Here is a 27,241-nt window from a genome sequence, read left to right as displayed (position 1 = left end):
TCATTTTAATAGCATAAAGTTTAAATTATTAAAGAAGAAGACATTTTTTTAAGTTGTAATAATATGAAAAACAAAACAAGAAAAACACAAAAAAATTAAGCTGTAATTTTTGGAAAATTAGGGTGGGGAGAAAGTTACAATACAATGGAAATAAAGTCAAAATATTATGGGGGGAAAAAAACAACAGCAGAAATTGAAAAAAATGCTGTAATTTTATGAGAATAAAGTCAAAATATTTAGAAAAAGAAGTTGCCTTCTAACAAAACAAGATGCAATTTTCCAATAATAAACTCGTAATATTATGAGGAAAAATAATGTCATTTTTGTAGCAAAGAGTTGAAATATTAAAGAAAGTAAATTCTTTTTTTAAAGTCGTAATTTGAGAAAAAAAATAAACAAAATAAAGTTGTCATTTTTGTCAAATTAGGTTGGAGAAAAAGTTATAATATCATGAGAATAAATTCTAAATATTATGGGAATAAAGTCAATATATAACGACAAGAAAATGTACAAGAAGAAAGTTGAAATAGTGAGAAAAAAACAGCAGCAGAAATGAAAAAAAACAGCTGTGATTTTAAGAGAATAAAGTCAAAATAAGACAAAAAGTCACATTCTAACAAGAACAAAAGTTGCAATTTTACAAGAATAAACTCGTAATATTCGTATGAGGACAAAATCATGCCAATTTAGGAGCATAGATCATGGAAAAAATGTCCTTTGCTTAAAGTCAGAATATCATGAGAAACAAACAAACCCAAATTTAAAAAAATTGGGGAAAATTAGGTTACGGAAAAAGTTATAATAGGGAATAAAGTCATAATATTTACAAAAAGAACATTTTTGAAGATTATTTATAAAGAAAGTTGAAAAATTAACATTTCAAATTAAAAAAGAACAGTAAAAACGGGAAAAAAAAAACAAAGCTGAGATGCAGTTTTTCCCTTGAAGTATACAGTATATACAGTAACTTCTTAGCACACCTGCGTGTGTTGGTTTACAAAATATCAAAGTGGCCCTGTCATCCTTTCATTTTTCAGTATGTGGCCCCTTGGTGGAGATGTTACCACTGGCCAAGATCAGTCATGAAATTATCGCAAAATACTGTGCAGCTAAAATATTCAACTTTCACAACTTTCCCGAAAGCAAAGCAACGGACTAAATGACTGAAACACGCTCACCGGGATCTGGAGCATTTGGCTGGAGGGCAGGGAAGTCATTTTCAAACACAAAAGTGTCTTTATAGTCTGGGTTCACCTAGTAAGACACAACAAATACACACCAAATATTGTCAGTTTCAATACGACTCAAAATGTCACATGCATAGAGTATGTACGCATATGTTGATTATTACCTCCAAATTGGCACGTGTGTTTCCAGGGCACAGTGGATTGTGGGGATCGTATCTGGGTATATGCTCTTCAGGAGGTTTTTCCACCTGGCCAGCCCAGGGTCTCTTCATGCGGTGGGCTGAGACCAGAACCCAGCTGTCCCTCAGAGGGTTGTAACGCAGGTGTTGGTGCTCTGAGGGTGTTTTTAGACAAGAGAATGATTATTTAACATGCTTAAACGAACCGAGACACATACTTACAAAGTTGGTGGCACCTGAATAGCCAAGGGTTGAACTGTATGATTAATACTAAAGCACACACTTTCAAAAGATGTCAACTGATGAATTGAATGTGCCTTTCAGACAACTTGATTTAACTCTTGTATTACTCACAGAAAGGCAACAATCTCATCACTACAGTCATATAATAGCACACTAAAACGTAATGACAAAAAAAAACAAATAAACACGTGTTTTTTTCCCTGCTAAACTCCCATGCCACTATTTGCTAATCCAGCAAAACCTGCAGACAGTCATGCGCAAACTCAGATGGCAGTTGACCACAATGACTCGCGCTTTATTACATAAAATAGTTGAGGCTCATTGAACAACTTTTGTATAACTTTAAACGTTATTTTAAATGCAACTTTGAACCAAGTTGTAATTAAGGGTGAGTTGACCACAAGTCACTATAACTCCATACCTTTCGGATCAAAGTGGATTTCGGGGCCACTCATGTTAACAACGGTGTGTTTAGTCCCCCCCCAAAAAAACATTCAAGGCTAGTTAGCTGATAAACGCTCAAGGCAGTCGCCTACTTCCTGAAAAACAGGAGCGTACTATTGTCTTATCGACACTCATAGGTAACACTTTTAAACATAACGGTTAAACGCTCAATACAAAGAAAGTGGTTCGTACATAATTTAAAACATGCACTTAAAACCAAAATATCATACAGTTTATTTGACGATGAACTGAAATAAAATCCGCAAAGGAGGGGTTTATATTCTTCTGCATACCCCTGAATGCCACAAATTGGAACATTCGGAGCACCGTACAGTGAATGATTGGTTAAACGGTTACGTCCCGCCTTCACAAAACCCGGAAGCAACTGCCAATCCTTTGCAGGAGGTGCAAATCGCGCCATATTTTCCTCTTCTGGTAGCCAAACCTGTTGCTGTGTGTCTGTGGTCAACAATGGCTTTATTCAGAACGTGTTTCAGACTGTTGGTGTTTGTTGGAATAGTCGCCGTGGCCGTACTGCTGCTGAACCACTGGATGGCCACCAAGCAGTACCTTTTCGACAAAGACGAGGTTGCCAAATTAGCCAAACAGTACGCGGGTGAGTTCGAACTTTGCAGACGAATCGTGGATTGGTGCTGACATGTCGTGTGAACGTGTTCAACGAGGGCTGGTACATTTAGCAAGCGTACGCTCATTGTTGTTTTGTACTCTTAGGGCAGGACCATGAGCAGGCCTACTCGAAATTGGTGGTCGAGCTCAGGAAGAGGTATGGACAACACCATTTTTACATATATAACGCTAAAAAAAAGCATGCATGATTTATTGTTAGTACTGTTCGTGCTCACTCACTGGCTTATAAGGCATTTATATATAATGCAACTATATACCTGTAGTGTGTATATGTATATACAGTATATAGAGAGAGAGAGAGAGAACGAGCAGTATATTACTATGCATATTGCTGTTTGCGCGGCATAAGGAGCTGTTCTTAATATTCCGGTTACCTTATGTAACGGCTCAAGAAGGGCGACATATAAATAACTTTCTGATGCAATGGAGCTGTACCCCACTGCAAGGTAAACTAAAATTAAAACCTCACTGACAGCGTCAATCATGTCTGAGCAAAGAATCTTGTAAACATTTAGCAAACAATCCAGAAGTCTTTTGTGTGGAACTGAATACTGTACTAGTTTAACAACTGAATGCCACACCCATTTCTGATGCCTTATTGAGGTGTGTTATGCCGTTAACCACAGATATGCATTAGTCAGAAGTACAACCAGCTATATGTTGTGTTGTATGTCTAGGTATCCCGGCCACATCCTGCCCGATGAAGACCTGCAGTGGGTGTTTATAAATGCCGGAGGCTGGATGGGAGCCATGTGTGTCCTCCACTCCTCGCTTACGGAATACGTGATCCTGTTCGGTACGGGGATCGACACATCAGGACACTCAGGTGAGGACAGATGACAGAAGTGTGAGTTTTATTGCATCCTGGGCAGAGAGAAGCTTCAGTTGGGTATTATAGTGCATTTTTTGTAGAATTTTTGTTGTTGCCAGAACCTAAGATGAAAGCTTCCTGTCACTCCCATCTGATAGGTCGCTACTGGGCTGAGATTTCAGACACCATCATCTCTGGCACCTACAGAAGGTGGACAGACGGAACCACCAAGAGTGAACTTTTCTATCCTGGTATGCATTAGCTTTACTGATTGGGGGGTGTTGCTGTAAAGGTGTTCCGGTGCGAGGGCAACAGAAGCCCATATTTTTATTAGGGATTCTTGTGCCCGTTGTGCGATAATTCCAAGCTGGAATAAAAGGCTGTTGTCCCGGCGATCAAGTCTGACGCTTTTGTGTCCAGCCAAACCTTACAGCAACATTACTGACACCTAGTGACCAGTGTCGAATACCACATATCATCACAGCATCTTTGAATGTGTCTTCTGAATGCCTCGTATTTGTATTTTTGTTCATTTAGCCATGTTTGTGCTCGAAAATGCTTCATTTACGCAAAAAAGACGTAAAATTTGCTTAAATGTGCATATTTTCTTTACTAATCATACGCCAGATGCAACCATGAAACAGCATGATTTGTTAATTGAAATATTTTTTAAAAACCATGAGAGTGAAGCAGCAAAATTTGAAGCGCGAAACGGCGAGGGACAACTGTATTGCAAAAAAATAATAGTACAAAATGGGGTTGAATCAATAACACTTTTGTTGAGGATGTGGATAAAGAGGCTCGTACAGTTTGAGACACCACAGGCATGAAAGGGTCCGCCCCCCAGCCTCACACCACCACCAAAGCTTCTCTGAAGTTGAAACTGTGCAAATTACTGGAAGCCTTTTCACAAATAAAAACAAAATGACAATATCCAAAACAGTGCTAAATTGTAATGAATTGAGATTGTGCGACATTACCATTAACAGTGCAGTATTCTAATAAAATAACCACGCAGCAAATTAAAATGTGCTCCTCTTCATAATAAAGCCTGTTCACTAATTGGCATTCAGGAAAACAAGTTTGTTCAGTTTTGAATCATCCGTTCATGACTGTAGATGCTCGGCGTGCAGAGGTGTCAACTCTTCCAGATTCTGCGCAAGATTTGCGGAAATTGCCCTTAACTACCGACATCTTGCATGAAGTTACAAAGTTTTTTGTGTGGCTGTAAAATACTGTAGCTTGACAAGAATCTTTTTATCAGAATGAACATGTTACCGTCAGCTGCGACCACACGCAGCCGCTTCACCACACTCGCGCCCCCAGCAATTTTCCTTGCCTTTCTTGTGTTCCTGCTCGTCTACTCCGATATGTGCTGCAAGTAGTTGCCATGATAACAGTAATTACTGGATTATTACTAGATGAGGAATTATCTTAATTGACCTTTTCATGCCTTCCTCTGCAGGTGACACCATCGTGCACGAGATGGGCGAGGCCGCGGCCGTCCAATGGTCGGCAGGGACGTGGATGGTGGAGTACGGCCGAGGTTTCATCCCGTCCACGTTGGCTCCAGCTTTGGTGGACACCATCTTCAGCACCCACGACTTTGTCACCCTGTACCACACCATGAAAGTCTGCTGGAAGGCCATGCTGTTGGAGATTGGAACGATGCTCGCCGAGGCCGGAGTGTTCTAAAGGAAAGGAGGGGTGACACACTGTTTTGACACCTGCACTGGGACAGTCGCATCACAAGATGTGGATGTGCTGTTTTGTCTTTGATGTCTGGCAATGGAGTCCATTCTTACCAGATGATCACTTTTTACTGTAAATGAATCCTTGATATGCTTGAGTTAATCCAACGAACTGCATCAGCACTAAAAAAAAAAAAAGGTGATTCTTTGTTGTCTTTTTTTTTAAAAATCGATGCAGCCACGCCCTCCTACATCTGTCATACACTAACAGCTATCTTATACTACAAGAGCATTCCTTTTAAGCTCCCTCCCTAGCTGCCTAAGCAGACAATACGGCCTTTGGTGCTAACAGAACTGTTTAGTATCTGGTTTTAGGAACCGAAGATTTAAAAAAAAAATCCTTCAACTACAACTGTTCAGTGTGACGTTCTATTCTGCTTTTTCTGTAATTGAAGAAAACGCTGATGCTGGTTGCTGATCCTCATGCTTCCTTCTATGTTGACTGCTGGGATGATGTCTTCATGTTACTCTTTGTAAAGACATGTGGTCTGGATACCTTGCCAAATCCCATTTGGAAAAAACATTGCTACAGTTCTCATCAGAGCATCTCATTTGTGTTGCTTTGTCTGTCGTTTATTTTATATATATCAACATTTTTAACTGACTACATTCTCAGATACTCTAAACGTTTCAGACTGACCATGTCAGGTTGTATATGGTTCATGTATGTCTTGAAGGAATGATAAACGCTGAACCTTAAATGGTCGTGAGCACATATGCAAATCATATGAAATAAACTTGTTTTTGAAAATTATTCTAACATCGTTGCTTATTGCCACATTAAAAGAAGATCAGTCATTTGTAATGTAGCTGAAGTACTATCCCAATTCTGCTTTGATATGTGGGAACAACCATGATGCTCTGACTGGACTCATGCTCCACGGAATGACATAAAATGCAATGCGAACGCAGCAAAAGAAATACCTATTTTTGTGACTGCGACTTGCAATGACGTACGTAGATCAGCACAGCATAACACTGGAAGACATCTAGTGCATTCAATGCGGCCACCAAATTATTAGAAACACCACTGCAAACTACAACCACAATACATGCAATATAAATTATCTGTGTCAATAACAACATTCGTCATTCGCTTTACAACGACTGACTCGTTTGACGCTACAATTTAGGCCATTGATATAATAGATTTATCTTTTGACATCATAAATTAAAATCTTACACTATCAGTTAATTTAAGTGATTAAAGAAGCCATGATCAGTGTTCTTTAATTAAAAAAACATGTCTAACTTTTGTAACCGCCCATATATAGATGTATAATATAAACAGGAAGTACAGCTACGGCACTTCCTGATGGACAAACTACACATCCATTCACGCGAAGTGGCTGTGAAGAACAACCATCGAAAGGAGTCACCTGTTATTCAATTTATATTACATATTAAGTCACAATGGAACTTTCTTACACAGCTATAAAAACTGCACATCAAGCCCGGGAGGCGGTGAGTACATTACATTTCGTTTATCGAGAGTTAGCTCAGTTGTAATGTTGTCTTAATGCTAACATTAGCTAATGACCGCACAACGGTGAACCCTGTATTTATTGATAATTAGTCCACACAATGACACCTTATGTATTTGGTATTTATTTAAATACAACAATGCAACGAGCTGAGCAAAACATAGCATTGTTAAGTTTTTTTCAAGAGCAATGGCGTCCTCTGGTTGCCTAGTTACCCAAGTTGCAATTATGGTAGTTTGTCTCCCTCTAGTGGCGATAAGTGCCAGAGGCAGGAAGTCAAGAGTTTGTCCACTCTGTATGACGCGGTGCTCGATAGCTTGGTAAAAAAAATATGTTACTGTTGGCTTTATGCTTCTTAAATAGGATGAGCTGAGGATTGAGATGAGGAAGAAGAGCCTTCTCATCCTCATCTACCAACATCTGATGGGGCAAGGGTCAGTCTGACGTACAGTAGACTCTTCAACATGTATTTAAATTCACGTCAAACAAACACCACTTACACAAACAAGTGTGAGGTAGAAAAACAGTTAACGTGTGTCAACCCACATCAGCTATGCAGCTGCAGCGTTGGCCTTGGACCAGGAGATGAATGGAGGCGTGAGGAAGTTTGAGGTTTGCGACAATATCGATTTGGAGATGGTGCTGATGGAGTACGAGAGCTACCACTTTGTCAGGTTCCAGAAGTATCCCAAACTTATCAAGAGGGTAGCGGAACCAGGTGACACAGATGAAGCAGAGCCCCTGAGCACCACTATGACATCATATCACAGCTGTAAACGCCTCCTATCTGTTCTTGTCAAGGTGAAAGAAATACAAGAAGTGGTGGTAAAAAGAGGTGAGTGCACAAAGAATACATAAAAACATATTGCGCTATGCCAGGGGTGTCCAAAGTGCGGCCCAGGGACCATTTGCGGCCAGTGGCTGTTTTTTTTTTTGTTTTTTTGGTCCACAGGCGGCACATTCTAAAAATATAATTTAACAAGAAAACATCAGCAGTAATTTTACAAGAATAAAGTCCAAATATTAAGAGAAAAACGTAATTTTATGAGAATAAAATCATAATATTATGAGGAAAAATAATGTGATTTCAGTAGCATAAAGTTGAAATATGAAAGAAAAAACATTACTTTTAAAAAGTTGTAATATTATGAAAAACTAATTTTAAAAAATGTTGGTTGCGTAAAACATTCTATAGAATGTCAAAATATTATGGGAATGAAATCAGAATTACAAGAATACAATTTACAAGAAGGAAGTTAAAATAGTTGGAAAAAAACGGCAGCAAAAATGAAAAGAACAGCTTTTACAAGAATAAAAGAAAAACTATTAAATATAATATTTTAAAAAATCGTATTCTAACAAGAAAAAAGTCACAATTTCATGAATAAAGTTTTTTAGTATCACGGAGTTGAAATAATAAATACATTTTTTAAGTCGTAATATTATGAGAAATAAAGAAAACAAGCTTTAATTTCTGTCAAATTGGGTTGGGGGAAAAGTCCTAATATTACGGGAGGAAGTCCAAATATGATGGGAATAATTACGGGAACAAAATTTAGAAAGATGAAGAGAAAGACGAAAGAAGATGAAATCACAGAAGCAAAAATGGGGGGGGGGGAATCAAAGAACAAAGTTCATGCTAATAATTTGCTTGCGTATTGCGATGCGGTATTTTTAAAAATATATAACTTATAAGGATATCTTTAAAGTGGCCCTTGCGTCTCGGTGGGAAACGTTTGGACACCCCCGCTCGATGCCACACGTCTCTCGTTCCCCTCTTTACCTCTGCTATAGGGCACCCTGTTCAGCTGTGAGACCGCTCCCCAAAATCCTGGCTACACCCTCTGGCGGAACAAAAGGGGCCGCTGCCAGTGCACAGTCAAACGTATACGACACAGCCGAAAGGATTCATACAGAAATATTATTTGAACTGACCTTTGTTTTATTTATCGCTAGGGAGATGGGCCAGCTTGTCCTCCGGAATCAACAGAATTCGGTCTCAGTGTGTCTGCTATTACTTATGGACCAACTGGGGGGGCAGCCACGACCAGGAAGGTGCTTTAGGTTGCACATGTTCACATACAGTACATGGTCTCCCTGAATGTGCACGTGCATTACGTTGCGTTGCAGGGCCAGATGACTGACAGCACAGGAGGCGAAGGGGACTGCGAGCACGTGGTAATTACCATCCAGTCACTCAGTAAACACTGAACTTCATCAATCAGCTCTTAATGACCAGGAACAAGTCCACCAAAAATGGAAAGAGATGCCATCATTGATCTGTAACGCCGATGAATACATCACAGCAAACCCCAGACACCACTGTTCCATCTTTTGCCATGTGATGTGACGTAGGAGCGTCTGCTGAAGCCCCTCAGTGGCTTTCCGGGGATGAGCGGTGAGATGAAAGAACTCGCCACAATCATCAGTAAGGTACGACACGCTCAGAATTAAACATTCTCTTATTATAAAAAATGTGCTGTATCTCAAAATACACACTTCCTACAGCTGCTGGTCGATAAAGTCAGGATTGTAATGTTTGCATTGTGTGAATGATCCAAAATGCTGAAAATAGTACCTATTTTTTCCACCCAGCCAGGCAAGCATGTTACGGAATTCTCTATTAAATAATACAAACTGTAACATCAAATTATTGTAGATGGCGGTACATTCTTTGGAAACAAATATCCTTTTATTTTGTCATTAATTCCATACTTATTATTTACATATCTTTATATTTATAGAAACATACCTGTATAATTATAATATGCATGCTTTCTATATTTAATGACATTTTTCGCCATGGTCATCATTATACTTTTGACAGTTTAACTGTTACCACACATGGTTCCTCGGCCTAACGGGATGTCTGTTTTTATTTTTTACAACGTAATCTGTGAGTTGTCAAGCGCTGATATATTTTGAAAATATAGATTTTCTTAAATTTAAAATTAAATTATTTGACATGTGTTTATTTAAAAGCTTCTGGAAAAGATGAATAAACCCTGCAAAAAGCGCCTGGAAAATTCTGTCGTAGCACGTGTTGTCCACTAGAGCGCAGCAAAGAGCTTTGTCACGTGTAATTGATGTTTTGTATTAATGAAGGCTGATCTGTTTCCCTTTTGGAACGCTTCACACTAAAGGACACCTCTTTAGGGCTAATGGCAGCAGGGGGCATGTGTGTGTGTTTCTAGCTGATAGTTCTCACTCTGTGTGTGTGTGTGTGTGTGTGTGTTTGTGTGTTCCCCTGTAAAGGACATCTATTTACACAACCCCAACGTGCGCTGGGAGGACATCATTGGCCTGGAGGACGCAAAGCGATTAGTCAAGGAGGCCGTCGTCTATCCCATTAAGGTGTGCCCACTGCTATTTCAGCACCGGTCGCCCTTCTTCGATTCTGAATACATCTCCTTTAAAGGCCTTAAAGAGGAGGGGGTCAGACCAGTCTGTTAGGCTGACATGAAATCTATATGTGGGATAATATGGCAGCACGCGTGCAGACAGACAGACGGCGAGGAAGGTGCGCACTTTGCACCGGATTTCTATACACAGATGTCATCTCTTCCATGCTACTGATGGATGTGATGACATCAAATCAGGTCGTCTGCATCCTCTTGACATTTACACACCGAGATGAGGACGGATGCGTCTATCTGCTTCCCTGCAGCGCTCCTTTGATTCAATAACATCCTGCAGCCGCATTCTGTCTCCCATTATTATTCATTCTCTGGGGTATAAGGTCACTTTGGTGATTCCACCCAGGCCGTGTTTATCACCTCAGATTCATACTAATGTATGTTCCCCCCGTCATCATACATCAGGCTTAGGTTGGCTTTTTTTGTATTTGATTGCTAAGCAATGGAAAGTTTTGCCAAATGGTTTTTAATATTATTCTCCTGCTTGCCACAGTACCCACAGCTGTTTACGGGCATACTCTCCCCCTGGAAGGGCTTGCTACTTTATGGCCCCCCAGGTAAGAACACAATCCCACGCAAACTTGAATGAAAAGTAAAATGATTACAACTCCCGCTCACAGGCACAGGTAAGACCCTGCTGGCCAAGGCCGTGGCTACGGAGTGCAAGACGACCTTCTTCAACATCTCGGCCTCCAGCATCGTGAGCAAGTGGAGAGGAGACTCCGAAAAACTGGTCCGGGTATGTTAGGCCTCAACAGGCACTGGACACATTAGGCACACCTGAGATCCAATACAAGAGGTGTTGACAAAGTACCAAAGATGTAGTTATACGTTTTTATAAACCCGAACGCCCGATCCCAACACCATATTTATACATCTTTTACGTTTGTTAGCGCGCAAAAAGAGGTGAAAACGCAACTCCCCAATCATGGATTTCACTTCAGAGCAATCTTAAGCCATAAAAACTGCCACAAGCTGGCCGTTGTGCATTTGAGAAGCGCTCGGCAGAGATCATGTGGGCGGAAAAAACACGACAGGAAGGAGGAAGTGAGAGAGCGTGCAGAAGGTTTCACATTGCAGGGGGATTTGAACGCATGCACACGCACACACACGTGCACCCACATAGTTCAGTTCCAAATTCCAAAGTGTAAATAGTTGATGGTGCTATATTTGTAAATAGTTATTTTGATGTAAAACAACTCTTTTTTGTGTTGTTTATGTTGGTATAGTTGTTTAGATATCTGAGCTGTCACAAAAGCAAAAAAATATTTGTGTCAAAGTTATGCTCAAAATTAATCTTTTCACAAAAAGCTGGTTTTCTCCCTTTTCTAGTCGGGAACTGATATTTTCCTGAAACTCTTCTACTGCTGATTACTAAAGAAGGTAGGTTTCTATAGCCTATAACAATATTTTGCGTGCCTTCAAAAATCAGTCAAAATAGTCTACAGTGGTACTGAAGGGGTTGTCTTTTGAAAAACGGCTGGGACTGAATGAGTTAAGGAGGCGCACATTTGCCATTAGGTTGTAGTCGTAGGAGAACCGCAGTCCATCACATGGTCATTATTAATCCATCCAGTCATTTTCCAGGCTGCTTATCCTCATTAGGGTCACGGGGGTATGCCAGAGCCTATCCCAGCTGACTTGGGGCGAGAGGCGATACACCCTGGACTGGTCGCCAGCCAATCGCAGTGTCATTATTAAATTAATGGCTATATTTTATTACTTATATTTCATTGTTATAATAATCATAATTGTACTACATTATTATTTATTTGAATGATTTAATAAATCATGACATGGCCCACACTATTAGAAAGGGTATGATGCAGAACAGTGCACATCGCTGTAGACTACAAACACTATCATAAATAGTAATAATAATACCTCTCATTATCTTAAATATAGCTCTTGTATTGGATCTCATTGAATTGTAGATGTACCTAATGATTTCTTTTGTGCAGGTTCTATTCGATCTAGCCCGGTACCACGCCCCCTCCACCATTTTCCTGGATGAGCTGGAGTCAGTGATGGGTCAAAGAGGAAGCAACATAGTGTGAGCTGAATGACACAGTCACTGTATGCATGTCCACCCGAGCAATGCATTGAATGTTTTCTTTCTAAATAAAACAAAAAAATATGTATGCTTGAGCAAATTTTGCACATTTTTGGCCTAAATTAAGCATTTTCAAGCATAAAAAAATGACTAAATGAATTAAAATACAACTATAAGGCATTCAGGAGACACATTTTGATATGTAGTACTCTACACTGGTCCCTAGGTGTCAGTAATGTTACTTCATGTTACACTGACACAATAGCCACCACAGGAAGTACTGTCCAGAAACTGGGAAATTTCCCAATGCTGACACGTGTGAGTCAATATTATGTCTTATTTTCTATTATTATGTCTACTATATTGGGTAATAGGAGTGTAAAGGTGACTACATGGGTGCTATTTCATGTCTAGAGGGCTCTAATAATGTTAAAAACTGTATTTAGACGGTCATAAACAGGCTTTCTATGCTCTAACTACAAAAATATTAGATTTATAAATAAGGAAACCTACTTTGCCGAAAGTGACCGTGATAAACCGTGATGACTGTATGATGTTAGCATGTGGCCACTTGGCATCATGAAGGGTATGGACTGTCCCACTAGACGTTGTTGTGCTGTGCTGGATGGTGTGTGTTTCCAGAGGCGAGCATGAGGGCAGTCGCAGAATGAAGACAGAGCTGCTGGTGCAGATGGACGGGCTGGCCAGATCCGAGGACCTGGTCTTTGTCCTGGCGGCATCCAATCTGCCTTGGTAACCCACACTGAATATTTCATCTTATGTCCTCAACATTACAGTTTTTAAATCTCATATACTTCTTGCTAGGACATAGAACACCAATACAAAGTATGACTATATAATGAAAAGTGATCAGAAAGTGTTCCTCCCTCAGGGAACTGGACCATGGAATGCTAAGAAGACTAGAAAAGAGAATTCTGGTCGGTCTTCCTTCAGCACCAGCCCGCCAAGCTATGATCTCTCATTGGCTGCCTCCTGTCAACACCACAGGGGAGCTGCAGCTCCACGCCGAGCTCGACTATCAACTACTGTCAAAGGTTTGCTTCACAGAGGTTCACCTTAGAGACAAACCTTACCTTCCATCATGCAGCCCAGCTTACCGAAAGAGTTCCTAATCATCATGAATCGGTGTTTGTGCCTCAGGAGATGGACGGGTACTCTGGCTCTGACATCAGACTGGTGTGTAAGGAGGCCGCCATGAGACAAGTGCGCAAAATCTTTGAGGCTCTGGAGTTGTATCAGGATGGTAGGACCAGACACACGCTGTGATGCTTTCATAGACACCTGAAACCCGCATGCCTGAATAAGCTACGCCACAGAATGCAGAGAAGTAAAATCACACGAGATGTGAATGACTGTAGACGGCCACAACGTATCCTACTAAGCATCATCCAGTTTTAAAGGAAACTGAACATGTACGGTAGCATAAAAGTTCTACATCAAGACAGTGGGTTCAAACAGTTAACTGTCCTTAGAATGATTTAATCTATCATAAAAAAATGCAGGAAATATTCCTGGCCTCAACTACGGTAGCCCCCACAATTTGAATGTGAGTCAAACAAAAGTGTGACGTGTCAAAAATATAAATATGAGGAGGCAGAGGGTACAATGCATCACCCGGGTTTATTGGTCCCCTTTAAGCATCTTTGTGAAGGGCTTAGACTGTACCCGTATTATCCGTGCATGTCAGCTCCATCTGGCTTTGTACTAACATACAGCGCATCCGGAAAGTAGCCACATTGCTTCTCTTTGTTACACTGATTTTTTCCCCCCGCGCAGTTCTACACACAACATCCCATAATGACAATGCGAAATGTTTGCAAATATATTCATGTGTATAAGCATGCACAGCCTTTGCTCAGTACTTAACCGATGCACGTTTGGTAACGGCAATGGTTTCATTTGATTTGAACATGCATGCAAGTTACAGTGGAATACATCACATCATTCAAATCGCAGTTCCACGTGTCCAGAAGGAGTAGGAAGAAGCAAAGCTTATTTCATCCCACCGCCCAATCCGTTTTACATCTGTTGCAGTACATTTATTCACTTCCTGTATTTCGTGTGATCTTTTTAATACACATAGCCTCACGCAGCAAACGCAGCCTCATGTCTTTTGGAATGGCAGAAACTGTCCAAAGATACGTGTGCCAAGCTTGTGGCATCAAAGATCATCGAAAAAAGGCTGTGAATACTTATGCATATGTGATTTTTATTTTTTTTTGCTCATTTGCTAACATTTATAAAAAAATATATATATATTTTGCATGTAGTCAAAATGGAATGTTGTGTGTAGAATACAATGATGATTTTTTAAAAATTATTATTACATTTTGAAATAAGACAACAAAATGTGGAAAGCGTGAAATGTTGTGAATACAGCAGATGCAGTCTTGATTTAACGTGCTGATCTAATGCACTGACTGAAGCTTGACGTCTGTCACAGGGGATAAGGGCCTGCTGGCCATCCGCCTAGAAACCGTGACAACGCAGGACTTCCTGGAAGTCCTTGCCCACACCAAACCATCGGCCCGCGGCCTGATGGAGAGACACACGGCCTGGGAGAAAGAGTTTGAATCTGTTTGATCCCAACAGACCCTGAAGTATTCATGTCATGAGTAATTGGGAAAAATATTAAACTTAAAAATCTGTTCTAATCCTGTTTTTTTTTTGTTCTATAGTATATGCCTTGAATTCTGGGGGACATTGCTAAACAAAGCAATTACAATATTAGTGTGCCACAACAATGCACCATATAGTATTTAACTACATCGTTACCTTCCATATGTACTTGCAAAACAGGACAGCTGGCTGTTAAGCTAAGTGGTGATGTCACAGTAAGTTCTTGAGGATATGTTCAACAGCGTCAGGAAAGCTGTCACACGTCAGGTGAGGCGGAGGGTCGATTTTATTCTCGTCTCCTTGTCTGTATTTACCTGGAAGATGACACTAGGCGTCGGGTCACGTCGCACAGAGAGATCTACAGAATGGCGCTTGAGCGGGCAAAGGTTCATCTCACCAGTTCGGACCAAGATCCCCAACATTCCTGCGCTCTGAGCTCCTCCCACGTCATCCCTGGCATCCTGTAGGAAAACACAAATCCCAAACAAGCTTTTTTTTAAAAAAAATGGAACTTCTAAAAATGCGTTACTTTGCGTTTGAAGTTTTAGCCCACCTTCAATATAATGAAGGATTTGGGATTGTTCAGAATTCTCTTGACTGTGTGGAACTGATGTTGATTATTTGCGTCTTTAAGTAATTGAGGCAAAATGAAGTAGTCGTCGCTCACCACTTCGCACTTCAAATTTCACGGCTTGCGCCTCCTGGTTTTTCGAAATACGCTAATTAATAAAACATGCTGTTCCATGGTTGACTATGGCCTAATGGTACTCCAGGAATATGCAGGCTTAAGCACATTTTTACAAATAAGCAGTTTCAAGCATAAAAATGACTACATACAGTCATACAGCCATACTGTATATAAGGAATTGAGAAGACGCATTCAAATACGTGCTGTGATATGTAGTACTCTACAGGGGTCACTAGGTGTCAGTAATGTTACATTGATAGACAATCGCCACCACGGGAAGTAATGTACATAATCAGGAAGTAAAATGGAACAAGGAACTCTCCCAATGCTAACATGTGAGTCTATATTATGTCTTATATGTCTTATTTTCTTTTATGATGTCTACTATATTGGGAAATACAAGTGTAAAGGTAACTATAGGGGTGTTATTTCATGTTAGACCTCAGAACACTGAGATTCTACCACTTAAGTAATATTTCAAAGTAAACTCCCATGCCTATGAAGTATACAGTATTTGTTATGTTTTCATGTTAGTATCTATTATGGGATAGCATACTTACATCTCCTATCATGACTGCTTCATCAGGGCTACATCCTAAATCAGCGAGAGCCTACATGGAGGAAACAACCAATAAGCTTTCAACATTCTCTCCCACTTCCCCCAAAAAAGATCAACCCAATTTCAGCCCAAGAACACTGTCATTCAAAGGGATGGTGGAAAAACATAACCTGCGTGAAGAACGTCTTTTCAGGCTTCCCCACCACGGTAGCTTGACAGTCTGTGGCGTACTCCAGTCCGGTTACAAAGGGCCCGGGGCCGAGGGCCAAACCATCTTTCCGCTTGTAGTAACGAGCCTTATGGATGGCGAACAGAGGAGCGCCATCCAGAATCAGTCTGGGGGGGAAATAAAGAAATACATTGCACATTTCCACCCATCTATAATGTGTCTATTTAATCACCTGAAAGCCTTGTTCATAGTCTGGTAGTTAAAATGATCCGGAGCAAGTCCGATGACAACGGCGTTTGGTTCCGATGTGTCGATACCTGCAATTGACACATTCAACCTTCACGAAGAGACCATTTCTACCATTTAGACTAAAACGACTATACTGTCAAACAACAGACAACTGGAGACGATTCCTCACTTGGTCAGACGCGTACCTGTGAAGTCTTCCAGGGCGCTCTCCTCCACCAGCAGCAGCGGCCTGTGTTTGGTCTTCTCTAAGAGACTTCTTGCAGCACTCAGTGATGTGAAGATCTCCTTTTCCTATAAAGTACAAGCTTAATGACCCAATGAAGGATTCAACATTCACGGCACCGCAAATTTGCATATTGTAAGTAAAAAATTGTCTTTTTTTCTCTGAAAGTTGGCTGTTTTTTTCTGCAGAAAACACATCTCATTCACCGTAAGTTGGTAATAATGTATAAATATGGGCTGACACAGGTAAAAAGTACAGCATAACAATTTTTACACGTGTATGTCTTTAAGCTTCACTGATAATGTGTTTTTCACTAAGCGTTGAGATTTCGCCCTTGAACGCAGCATAGTTGTGGTCCGATTCCGTCTGTTCATGGATAATCTCACAATCATTCATCAGCGGTGAGTAACTACACATTTTAGATCAGGGTGTCCAAACTTCTCCCAGCGAGGGCCACATAGTGAAAGGAAAAAAGCTTTGTGATAAAAGAAAAAAAGCGTATTATTAGCATCAACTTCAGTATTTGCTTTTTTCCCCCCAAATTTGCTGTTTTTTTTAATTAAAAAAAAACAAAAATCCAAATATTTCCACTTTCTTCCCAAATAATCTTTGTACATTTTCTTCTCGTCGTAACATTATGACTTCATTTCCAAAAGAGTTTGACTTTATTTCCATCATATTTACATTTCTCCCCAAACATAATTTCCCAATAAACAGCTTTATTTTGTTTTGTTTGTTTCTCATAATATTACAACTTGAAAAAATAACACATATTTTCTTAAATATTTCAAATCTATGCTCCTAAAATTACATGGTTAACTGCGACTTTTTTCCCATTTCTGTTGATGTTTTTTTTTTTTTCATTTTCCAAATATTTCAACTTTTTTCTTGTAAATTTTCTTCTTGGATTTGTGACTTTATTATATTTTGACTTTATTTTCGGAACATTATAAATATAACTTAAAAAAAATTAAAATTTATGCTACTGAAATGATGTGAATTTTCGTCCTGATATTACAACTTTTTTCTCTTTATATTTTGACTTTATTCTTGTAAAATTTCTGTTGTTTTTCAAGTTTTACTGTTGTTTTTTTGTTTGATTTTCTTGCTCAGATAGACAGACAGACAGTTTATTGATTTCCAACAAAATTGTTCATATCCAGTTTCCTTGTCACAATGCATGTTTGTCCGGCCGCCTGTTGCTAGGCAGACTTCAGAGGGTTCATTCAATGAACGCCTCTTGGGATTGTACAATTTCAGCTCCCAGCGTGTGCCTCAACACACAAATTTTGATGTCAGCAAATCTCAGGGATTGTTAACTTGTGTAACAGTTGAAAATGTGCAACTGTCACATCGCCTCTTCCGTTAATAAAGGTTGTCTAATGGTGACAGTTTGACCCTGGAACTGATTAATTTCCATCATAATTTCCACCATAAATTGGAATGGGTTGTGTGTGACTTGAGGTGTTGCAATATACTGTCCCACCACACACACACGATTAAGGGCAAGGAGACATATGCTTTACCTGGAGGTCAAAGTTGAGTCGTTGCAGTCTTTCCAGCAGGTTCCTCTTACTCTCTTTTGTTGTGTTGGTCACAAACTTCACAGCAACGGACGCCTGCCGTAACCTGACAGCACCCACACATAAAACTGTATTTTTAAAAAGAAAAATACACTGTCATATACTGGAAGTACCACATGGACTCCTCCCACCTGGAGAGGGCGTCCTGTGCCCCAGGCACTGCTGCGTCTTCTATGTGCAGAGTTCCACTCAGGTCAATGAGGACGGCCTTCAGAGCACGCCGGCTTGCCATTTTCACACCTGCAGAGAGGAAACATGATGAACATGATGCAGCAAGTTGAGTGCTTCAAATGGAACAACGGAGCTTCAGGTTGTGCAGGGGCGTCAGACGGCAGCTGGCTATATGGAGATGTTGCAGGGGGCATCCCTCGTGACTGGCGGCCCTCATCTGTCTTTTTCAACAGGACAACGCTGCACTTCACAAGGCCTGCCTGACGAAGGACTTCTTCCACAGGAATAACCTCACTCTTTTGGATCATCCTGCATGTTCCTCTGATCTAAATCCAACTGACCAACAATCCAATCTTCCTGGCTGGTAAAAACACCACAGGGGGTACATAACTACAAAAAGGTCGATAACCGCTGGTCTATGAGGTCACACATGCAAACATTCACTCTGTGACTTTGTGCTTTCTGTTCTTGTACATATTTTAAGAAAAAGAAATGAAGCAACAGAACATATAATGATCCTTCATGTTGAACGGGATCGTCTCTATCCTGGGATGAAAGCTACTTGGCCTTCAGTCTGGGTATGATTTAGTAACCTGACAAAAAAATAAAAATAAAAGCCCACTGTGGGAGGTTTAACCAGTTTAAAAATGGGTTTCATAATCATTCTATTTTTTTTTGATAATTCACATCAGAATTGGCAACATGGATCAGATTACTGCGTTGTTCAAACCTGGATCAGGACAGACTGAGAGGATTATTCACTGGCTTGTCCCAAAATTGTATGCTTTCCTGCCTAGAATGCAGATTTATTGGGGGGAGGGATATAATTTATTGGAAGTGGACTCTATGATCCCCTATTATTATTTAGACATGCTTGGATTTTTGTCATGTAGTTATCAGTTTGAGGGACTTGCTTACATGGCGCATTGGTCCTGTATCTGTGTTATTTGTATCGAGCTCAGCTTGGAATTAAAATGCAAGCCAAGTGCGACACGATTTATGTGTGTTGGGAAGAGATACATTCATTGTTATACTTTTGGTCAGGTTAGTTACTGGAGTTAATACAAATAATTGTTTGTGGGCATTTCAGTTGTATACGCTTAAGTGAATGACGCACGCGCTGGCCTAAATATTAGGAACAACAAAACAAGACATGACTCGTATACTGATATCTGTCAAACTAATTGGCTACTACTAGAGTCCCTGAATGTAGAGAGTTACGACAACTGAGATTACGCCGCCATGTTGGGGCCAATTCAAGCGTGCGGCTTGCGTGCACAGTACGACAATGCATGTAAATTGCAATGTCTCTGCACAAAGGGTTACAATGGGGCTTGTTCAACGTTCAGTGGCGTCGCTAGAGGGGGCGGGTGGGCATCGCTGGGGGTGGGGGTCCCCCTCCCCAAATATTGATGTCTGTGAAAACAAAGTCGTCAGTGAAAGCTGCTGGTTGTCGTTGAAAATGCGTTGGTGAGCAATCCGTTTTTTTTTTGTTTTTTTTTTTTGGGGGGGGGTGTCGGTTAATCACCCATTTTGTCGTAAAAAATATATTTCTTATTATTATATTATATTATATTACACCTTTTGTTGCAAGGACCTTTGTTTGCATTTGTGGTGCTTAAAAGGGAGATCATGTCAAATCTCATGAAAATGATACCTTTTGCCAGTAAAATCACAAAATTTGGTCGGTGAAAAAAACACTGGAATTTTGAACCCCCCTCAAAAATAAAATCAAATAAACATGAAACATGTACATACAAGAAATCGGAAGTCTCTGAAGCTGTGGGTCAGCAGCATAGCTATGGTCTCCAAGAACAGATGTCACACGTCGCTTGGGTGAACATATTTCTTTTGTAGGCCCACCGCGCTTTTTTGGAGGCTTTCGTGGCTTTGGGGTACTGCGGTGGCAGAAGATGGTAGGCACTGCAGAATACTTAAGCCTCCTTTTCTGATCAGCACGCTCACTTTCAAACTGATAAGCATCAAAGTGTGCCTGTTCATTACAAAAAGAAGACAATTGGATTTCAATGGATAGAAATATGTCATGATTCAAGATGCTATGCTATATGCCGTAAGGGGTTACAAAAGTACATCTCAACTTTGTCAAGACTGAGTAAATAAAAAACTGCTAAGTCAAAAGAGAATTCTAGTCAGAATAGATACAGCCATGTGTTAATTGAGCATATTATAACTATTCTATGCACTTGACTGCATGCATGAAAACATTGTTGAACTTTTATGGACATCATGCATGAATGCTTTGTCAACTGCTTATTAAATTAGCAAGTTCAGTCTACATTAAAAAAAAAATTCTGTTGAATATGGAACAGTTGCATTAACTTCCACATTTGATTTCAACTGTAAATAACTGTAAAATTTGACGATACATTGAATGCCAACAGATTTCAAAATGAATGCCGTTTTATAAGTTTGCTCGAGATCATGGATTACTTTATTTGCCACCAGAGGTGATTTACACAAGGATCATTCTCAACTCTAAGCAGCCATGACTAACTTTTTTTTTCCCTTTTTTATAGTATATTCTACGTTTAGGCTACTTTCTTATATCAAAACAATTAAGTATATTATATTTAGGTAAACAACACGAAGACTCTCATTTGACCTACCTCGCACAGCTTTGAAGACGAGTTCGGCTTCCAGCCCAAACGGTTGATTTTATTCTCCCAAATTGTCCGTCGGTTGAGATCTGAAGGGAATCTGTACAGCTTGAAACCCTTGTCATGTCTATTTGTGCATCCAAATGCACAACAACCCGGCATTTTTGGTGAATAAACAAGAATACGGCCAAGAATACGGTTATAGATTTAGTCGAATCGATGTCCCGAAATAGATGTATCAATTGGTATATTCGCAGTAAAAGAAAAGGTGAACGCAAACGCGAATTTGGCCCCAAGATGGCCCCACGAGTCACGTGACCGTATTTTTCGCCTCATGTCGTAACTCTCTCCATGAAGGGACTCTAGCTACTACAAGCTAGCAGCATCGTTGTTTAATAACCGTTGTGTTATGCTAATAATTTTACTCGCATTCATGTACGGCTTAGATTAATATAAACAACATTTAAGAAAGAATGCACAAAAAGTTGCTGACGAACCTTCGCAGATGCACTGGTCCCGCTTCCGGTTTTGAGTCTTCTTCTTCAAAAAAAAAGTGTCGCGTTCGCACATTCCTTGCTCGGTGCTGCCCCTCGTAGTTGGAAATTGTCATTGCAAAATACTGGTGAATAAGATAATTATAAGTAGCCACGTTTACAGACAGTAAAGTACAACAAAATAAAAATAATAAATGTAAATTTAATATATAGTATACAATAAAAATAAAAAATAAGCCTCTGTGTACATAACGTTAGCAATATTGCGCAATTACAGAACAAATGTCAAATCTGCTACCTGCCCTTTGCAAATTTACTTTATTTTATGGGTTGTAATCGTTTAAGATGATTAAACATAACCACTAAATCACTCATTAACAATAACAGAAAAAAACATATGTGTCCCATTCCACTAACAACGAACAGACATATCGCATTAGTGCAGGCTCATTTAGGATAGATTTAATATGATGCGTGGTATTATATTCTAAAAAAATGTTAAAACCCCCTTCTCTCGACGTAATGCCAGAAAGCTCTGCCATAAATCCTCTTTTCATGATACATCAAGGTGAATACATGTTTTTCTGTTTTTTGTTGGGACGTGTGTTATTGCATCGCATGGTGAAAGTGTGGAAAACATCCCTTTAAAAAAAAGGTACTGTAATTTGATTTTTTGTTATTTTATTTTACAGTTAATTTCAACTGGCTCTTAATTTCACGTTATTTTTGCTAGATTCATCCGAACATCAGCCCGCATTTATTAATTGTTATTTCATAAGGTATTATCCACCATACAGTCTGTATTTGTTTATTCTTAATACATGTGTCACTTTTTACTGCTGTATTTAGTCTGTCCATTGCTGTTAGAAAATGGAAACATAGGAACACGTTAAACACAAGACGTGAACAGCATATTGACACAAACATGGGCAATATGAAAAAAATATGGACAGGACATACCATATTGAGCTGCAAAGTGCAAATATGCAGGAATAAATCGCCTGTAATTCAACCTAATCACAGATTAAAGTGACTTTCACTGCAGGAAAATCCCTCTGATAAAAACATATGCTTCCAATTCCGGCGCGGCTGCATTTAGGATCAGAACAAGTGTTAATAAAAATATTTGTTGCCATCAACAGGGCAGGAATTGCTGTTATAATTCACAGCATATGTAGGATTACCAGGGAAGTGGAGCAGCGGGGGGGGTGTTTCGACGTGGAGCTCAAATATTTACAACAGAGAAAGAGAAAAGAGATTGGATTATGACATTTAAAAAAAAAGAAAAGGTTTATTTTGAGAAGAACATTGCAACATTAAGGTGATATAAACAGAAGCACGTTTGGCACAACTCTTTAAAAGCTGCCTTCATGATGAACGTCAAATAGATGCCATCAAGTGTAGAGCAACAGAGGAAAATGACACGATGTGGGGCGGGGGGCCACTTTCATACATTTGTATACATTAAAGATGCTACAATGAATCCAATGTAGGTCGATATATGCTAAACTATCAGCAAAACGTCCACATCTTAGCGTTTGTGTCCTAGGTGACGAAGAAAATAGTTATTAGTGTAACATCACATAACAAATATCATAACTAAAACAAAAATGTGGCACTTTGAGCCTCTTGCTTTACAAATACAAATCATAACTACAGATTCTGCTGAAACGTAACACTGACAGGTTTTTGGAAATGCACTTTTACCTTAATGTCACCTGGGAAAACAAGCATGAATGTGTGTGAAAGATCGTTGCTTGGCCCCGCAGTTTGTCTTTCCTGCTCCGTCGTCACCCGAAAAGCAACAGCAGCACGATGGAGGCCGAATTCACGATGATAAGAGGCACTAGATGCACAAACAAGGCAAAAGACGGCGGACGTTAGATAGGAAATGCCTCCGCTTACCCTCCTCATTTGCAGCAATGCATTTCACAGCCTTATTTCACATTTCAAATGCAAAACACAAGAATGTTTTGTCCGATGAAACGGTTGGAATCGTGACCCGCGTGTTTTACGGGCACAAATATTTACCCAGTTACTGTGTTTTTAAAACAGCAGAGTGTGAGGGTTTTTGGCATTTAATCAATAGTTTGAGGTGGTTTGGGAACTTCTTTCTATGTCCTCTGTGGTACACATGAGAATTTACTACGATTAGGCCTGTCACGATAACAAATGTTGCTGGTCGATAATTGTGCTACAAATTATCATCGATAATCGATATTATCGTCAACATTTTTTGAGACAATTTTTAAATCAATTATTACATCCATCGGTAGTTTTTCCCCCCCAGTTGAGAAAACAGCCCGTGGTCGCTGTTCATGAGCTCACCGTGTTCACTCTTTTTACAACTGAAATATTCCCACAGTGGGCCAGCGGCTGTAGCATTCCCCTCAGAAACCATTCTGTGCCTTCATTCATGTTAGCGTATACTGTCTCACGAGGCTAACGGCTAACCCTCTGTATCCCCTCAGTAGCAGCCCCGCCTCCACAAACAGACTGAATGAGACGAGAGCCCACTCTCTCCATTCAATCCACTAGAGGACCAATGCACAGGGTGAACCCTCTTGTCATCCAGCCTGTGTGGCACAGAGCGACGAGCAGATCAAATACACAAGCATACATGCACATGTCAATTTATCGAGGGCGGCATGATTATCGACCTGTTTCTTTTTAATTGTTGGATTAATCATTTTAACGATTATCGTGACAGGCCTCACTACGATTACTTTTTCATATTGTGGAATAATGATGGAGTTGGTTGATGCAAAACAACTCTCAATATGACTACACTTTACAAAAATAAAGAAACATTAATGATAAACAGTATGCAGTGATCCCTCGTTTATCGCTGTTAATTGGTTCCAGACCTGATCATGCTAAGTACATTTCCATCAAGTAGGATTCCTTATTTATAAATGGAATCCTTTTGTAGTTAGGGCATAGAAAACCTGTTTACAACCTTCTAAAAACATGTTTCCTAACATCATTAGAGCCCTGTAGACATTAAATAACACCCCTATAGTTACCTTTACACTCCTATTACTCAATTTAGTAGACATAATAACTGAAAATAAGACATCTAAGACATACAACTCGTTCTCGTGTGTGATGCTATAAATGTGTTCACTGGAGGAGTTGAGCGGCGGGTGCACAGGACATGACGTGACATGACATGACATGACGGGGGTTCACAGTTGGCTTTTAGCTTGGTGGGGGTTACGGCTGCATCAGCAGCCCATGTTTTTATTGGGGATATTTATTAGGGGTTATCGTGCCTGTTGTGAGATCAATCAAACCTGCATTAAAAGCAGACATGTCTCACCGTACATGACAGTAACTTTACTGACACTTAGTGACCGGTGTAGAATGAGTCTTCTGAATGCCTTACATTTGTATATTAGTTCATGTCGTCATTTTAAAGCCTGAAATGCTTAATTTAGGCAAAAAATGTGTAAAATGTGCTCCAATATGCATATATATATATATATATATAGATAGATATTTTTTTTTAATTAATAGACCGTATCCAACAATGAAACAGCAATGATTTATTAATTAACTTTTTTTTTTTAAACCGTGATAGAATGAAGCTGTGAAATTCAAACCACAAAGTGGTGAGGGGTTGCTGTATATTAATGTGGAAATGGAATATAACAAAAATAAAGAAAAGTAGAGCTATAAGTTACTTTACATTGTACATTATTTTATACAAAAAATATTTTGTTCCTCCCATCAAAACAGAAAAAAGATGATGAATAAATAAAAAGCATAATTATATTAAGATCATTTTTGAAGGGAAAATGCTACTTTTTATTTTTCTGGGTGTCAGGAGGATATAATGGATGTGTGGCAAAAAAAATAAAAAAATGCTGCATGGAACTCAACCTCGCATGACAGTTCGGACAGAGCGAATAAGATTCAGGACTTGGGCTTTGATTCCTGGGTCATCTCCAAAACCTGACACTCCGTGGTCCACGCCCGATCCAACTGGAGACAAACACAGAAGTAGGATTGTCGGGGTGAGACGATACAGGAGCAGACAAGTAAGCAAAATATTGGGCACCTTTAGGTAAATACACTACTAGAATGCAGATAAGTTGTACACCACCGCAAACTGCAACAACACGAGCGTTACCTTTGTAAAATGTGTAATTTATATGGTTTTACCGTAATCACCAAAATTCCTAAACACATACTGTATATGCCGAGCAGTGTGCCATTTAAGCTAGGCCATGTCGGTATCGATGTATTATTTAAATGTACAGCCTACGTTAAGTAGATTTAAAAACACTTACTTTTGCTGAGAAACCTCTCTTCGTGCAACACGGCGATGGCATTTGTGCACAAAATAGCAGTCTGGATGAGTGAATAGAGTGTAAACGCCATGCTGGCAACTTCTGATTCCCCCCGCCTCCTCCTTCTTCTTCGTCGTCTTCCCCTTCTTCTTCGTTTTTTTTCCCTCAGTGACAACACTCCCTTTGAAAGATGCTGTGGCCGTAAACGAACAGAAGGTGTCGCGCAACACAGGAGCGCAGTAAATCCCACACCCTTGACGTAAACCTCTGCCGAAGAAACAACCACAACTGCTTAAAAAGCATTTTACTATGACTTACTAACGTGTGTGATATTTATTAAAGATGAAACGACATTTTACTTAATCAGGAAACCACCCCAGGGGTATGTATAGGCTTTTTTTAATTTACACATACAATAAATTGTAGAGAACAAGAACATATGTTATTTAAATACATCTGCCGTTTATAACGATAACATCTTTCTCCGTAAATGGCAGCTTTATCCGTTTGTTTAGACCTATAAACAAGATGGGGCATTTTTCATTTTGCACTTTATGAAATACACTTGACAGCATCATCGACGTTTAGAATAATAATAAATAATAATTCACGTTCAAAGTCTTGAGGCCCCAATACTCATGAAAAGACAAACAAAACACATTTAGACAGACTGCCAGGATGAATATTCTCACTTGGGACATTATGTACAATTTAGTGGTGATATTTTACAGGTTCTATAATATATACAACTGTGATAAAACCTCCTTCACCATCCAGCTGACAGTACGACAAATGATGTTGTTTTGAGGTAACATTTCCTGTGTGTTTAGGGTGAGAATGTTCACAGTAAATAAAGGTTGATATGTCTTCTCTTATCACAGCGATACAAAAACAGTAACAACAGCGACTATATTAGCGTGGATGACCGCTCCCCACTTCCAGTTGCATTTACAAGTCTCCACTCTTCATCTGTTTAGAAAACCTCTCAGGTAGTTCAACTTCCGTGGTATAGAGAGCTGAGGGGGAGTGTGGGTTTGTGGATTCTGGTCCAGTCAAGCCACGAGTCTTACTGGTGAATTCCACCTGATGTCGTTTTTTTTTTGTTTTTTTTCAGTGAAGAAATCAAACCGAGGGGGACAGGAAAACCACGGCAGGTGCAGGAAATCCTGAGAAATGTCCACACTCTACTACATCATGTCTTTTCATTTTATGTGGGGCATTGTGTTGTTGTACTATTATTATTTTGGGATCTTCTTTGATGAATTAGCCTGTAAAGACAAAAAAAAACAACAACACAGTACCGTCAATTGTTAGTACTTGCACACATGCCATTTTA

The 27,241-nt window shown here is 39.7% G+C and overlaps 6 protein-coding genes across 24 annotated transcripts in view; 2 read left to right on the top strand and 4 right to left on the bottom strand.

Annotated features, from left to right (window-relative positions):
• galt (galactose-1-phosphate uridylyltransferase) overlaps nt 1–5,105 on the bottom strand; it is a 44,373-nt gene extending 39,268 nt beyond the window's left edge. For 4 of the 8 annotated variants that reach the window (XM_054756761.1, XM_054756762.1, XM_054756765.1 and 1 more), the window contains exons 1-3: nt 2,031–2,151; nt 1,352–1,521; nt 1,179–1,254 (exon numbers count right to left, since the gene is read on the bottom strand). In XM_054756761.1, the coding sequence (XP_054612736.1) occupies nt 1,179–1,254; nt 1,352–1,521; nt 2,031–2,103 (319 nt within the window). In that variant the 5' untranslated portion in view covers nt 2,104–2,151. Of the gene's footprint in view, nt 1–1,178; nt 1,255–1,351; nt 1,522–1,602; nt 1,972–2,030; nt 2,152–4,955 lie in introns of those variants that run through there. The other 4 variants (XM_054756763.1, XM_054756764.1, XM_054756767.1 and 1 more) reach the window with 4 other exon arrangements.
• sigmar1 (sigma non-opioid intracellular receptor 1) lies at nt 2,431–6,017 on the top strand. The gene is made up of 5 exons (XM_054756769.1): nt 2,431–2,669; nt 2,786–2,837; nt 3,379–3,527; nt 3,671–3,763; nt 4,978–6,017. Exons 1-5 carry the CDS (start codon nt 2,525–2,527, stop codon nt 5,205–5,207), a joined length of 669 nt encoding a protein of 222 aa, XP_054612744.1. The 5' UTR covers nt 2,431–2,524; the 3' UTR covers nt 5,208–6,017.
• hdhd2 (haloacid dehalogenase-like hydrolase domain containing 2) lies at nt 5,064–21,667 on the bottom strand. Of its 7 annotated transcripts, none has more exons than XR_008566494.1 (11): nt 21,126–21,586; nt 20,257–20,491; nt 18,459–18,567; nt 18,271–18,373; nt 16,707–16,812; nt 16,505–16,589; nt 16,274–16,439; nt 16,105–16,155; nt 15,254–15,317; nt 15,013–15,170; nt 5,064–5,203 (listed from the first exon to the last, which is right to left on the bottom strand). XR_008566494.1 is itself a non-coding variant. In XM_054756758.1 (11 exons), exons 4-11 carry the CDS (start codon nt 18,557–18,559, stop codon nt 15,067–15,069), a joined length of 780 nt encoding a protein of 259 aa, XP_054612733.1. In that variant the 5' UTR covers nt 18,560–18,567; nt 20,257–20,491; nt 21,126–21,205; nt 21,614–21,630; the 3' UTR covers nt 13,839–15,066. The 7 variants fall into 7 exon arrangements, 5 of the variants coding, with proteins under 5 accessions (XP_054612733.1, XP_054612735.1, XP_054612730.1 ...); XR_008566493.1 differs by lacking the exon at nt 5,064–5,203 and adding an exon at nt 13,373–13,518; XM_054756758.1 differs by lacking the exon at nt 5,064–5,203 and adding an exon at nt 21,614–21,630 and having other exon boundaries at nt 13,839–15,170; nt 21,126–21,205.
• katnal2 (katanin p60 subunit A-like 2) lies at nt 6,581–14,879 on the top strand. Its single transcript, XM_054756754.1, has 16 exons — nt 6,581–6,727; nt 7,111–7,181; nt 7,299–7,465; nt 7,549–7,582; nt 8,542–8,632; nt 8,704–8,802; nt 8,878–8,925; nt 9,103–9,180; nt 10,003–10,101; nt 10,657–10,720; nt 10,784–10,902; nt 12,125–12,216; nt 12,859–12,969; nt 13,109–13,271; nt 13,378–13,480; nt 14,681–14,879. The coding sequence occupies exons 1-16, from the start codon at nt 6,677–6,679 to the stop codon at nt 14,818–14,820; spliced, it is 1,530 nt and encodes a 509-aa protein (XP_054612729.1). The 5' UTR covers nt 6,581–6,676; the 3' UTR covers nt 14,821–14,879.
• Nucleotides 21,668–22,767: 1,100 nt separating the features above from the next.
• On the bottom strand, nt 22,768–26,050 carry ier3ip1 (immediate early response 3 interacting protein 1). Of its 2 annotated transcripts, XR_008566576.1 has the most exons (4): nt 25,906–26,050; nt 25,496–25,597; nt 23,318–23,456; nt 22,768–23,155 (listed from the first exon to the last, which is right to left on the bottom strand). XR_008566576.1 is itself a non-coding variant. In XM_054757689.1 (3 exons), exons 1-3 carry the CDS (start codon nt 25,994–25,996, stop codon nt 23,401–23,403), a joined length of 249 nt encoding a protein of 82 aa, XP_054613664.1. In that variant the 5' UTR covers nt 25,997–26,050; the 3' UTR covers nt 22,791–23,400. The 2 variants fall into 2 exon arrangements, 1 of the variants encoding a protein (XP_054613664.1); XM_054757689.1 differs by having other exon boundaries at nt 22,791–23,456.
• A 216-nt stretch (nt 26,051–26,266) lies between these two features.
• skor2 (SKI family transcriptional corepressor 2) overlaps nt 26,267–27,241 on the bottom strand; it is a 102,750-nt gene continuing 101,775 nt past the window's right edge. For all 5 annotated transcript variants that reach the window (XM_054757685.1, XM_054757684.1, XM_054757688.1 and 2 more), the window contains one exon: nt 26,267–27,173. The gene's annotated coding sequence lies outside the window, so the exon portion shown is untranslated. The remainder of the gene's footprint in view (nt 27,174–27,241) is intronic.

The sequence above is a fragment of the Dunckerocampus dactyliophorus genome, chromosome 17 (genome assembly GCF_027744805.1).
Source record: "Dunckerocampus dactyliophorus isolate RoL2022-P2 chromosome 17, RoL_Ddac_1.1, whole genome shotgun sequence".
NCBI classification, from domain to species: Eukaryota; Metazoa; Chordata; class Actinopteri; order Syngnathiformes; family Syngnathidae; genus Dunckerocampus; species Dunckerocampus dactyliophorus.
This window is presented reverse-complemented; position numbering and strand designations above follow the sequence as displayed.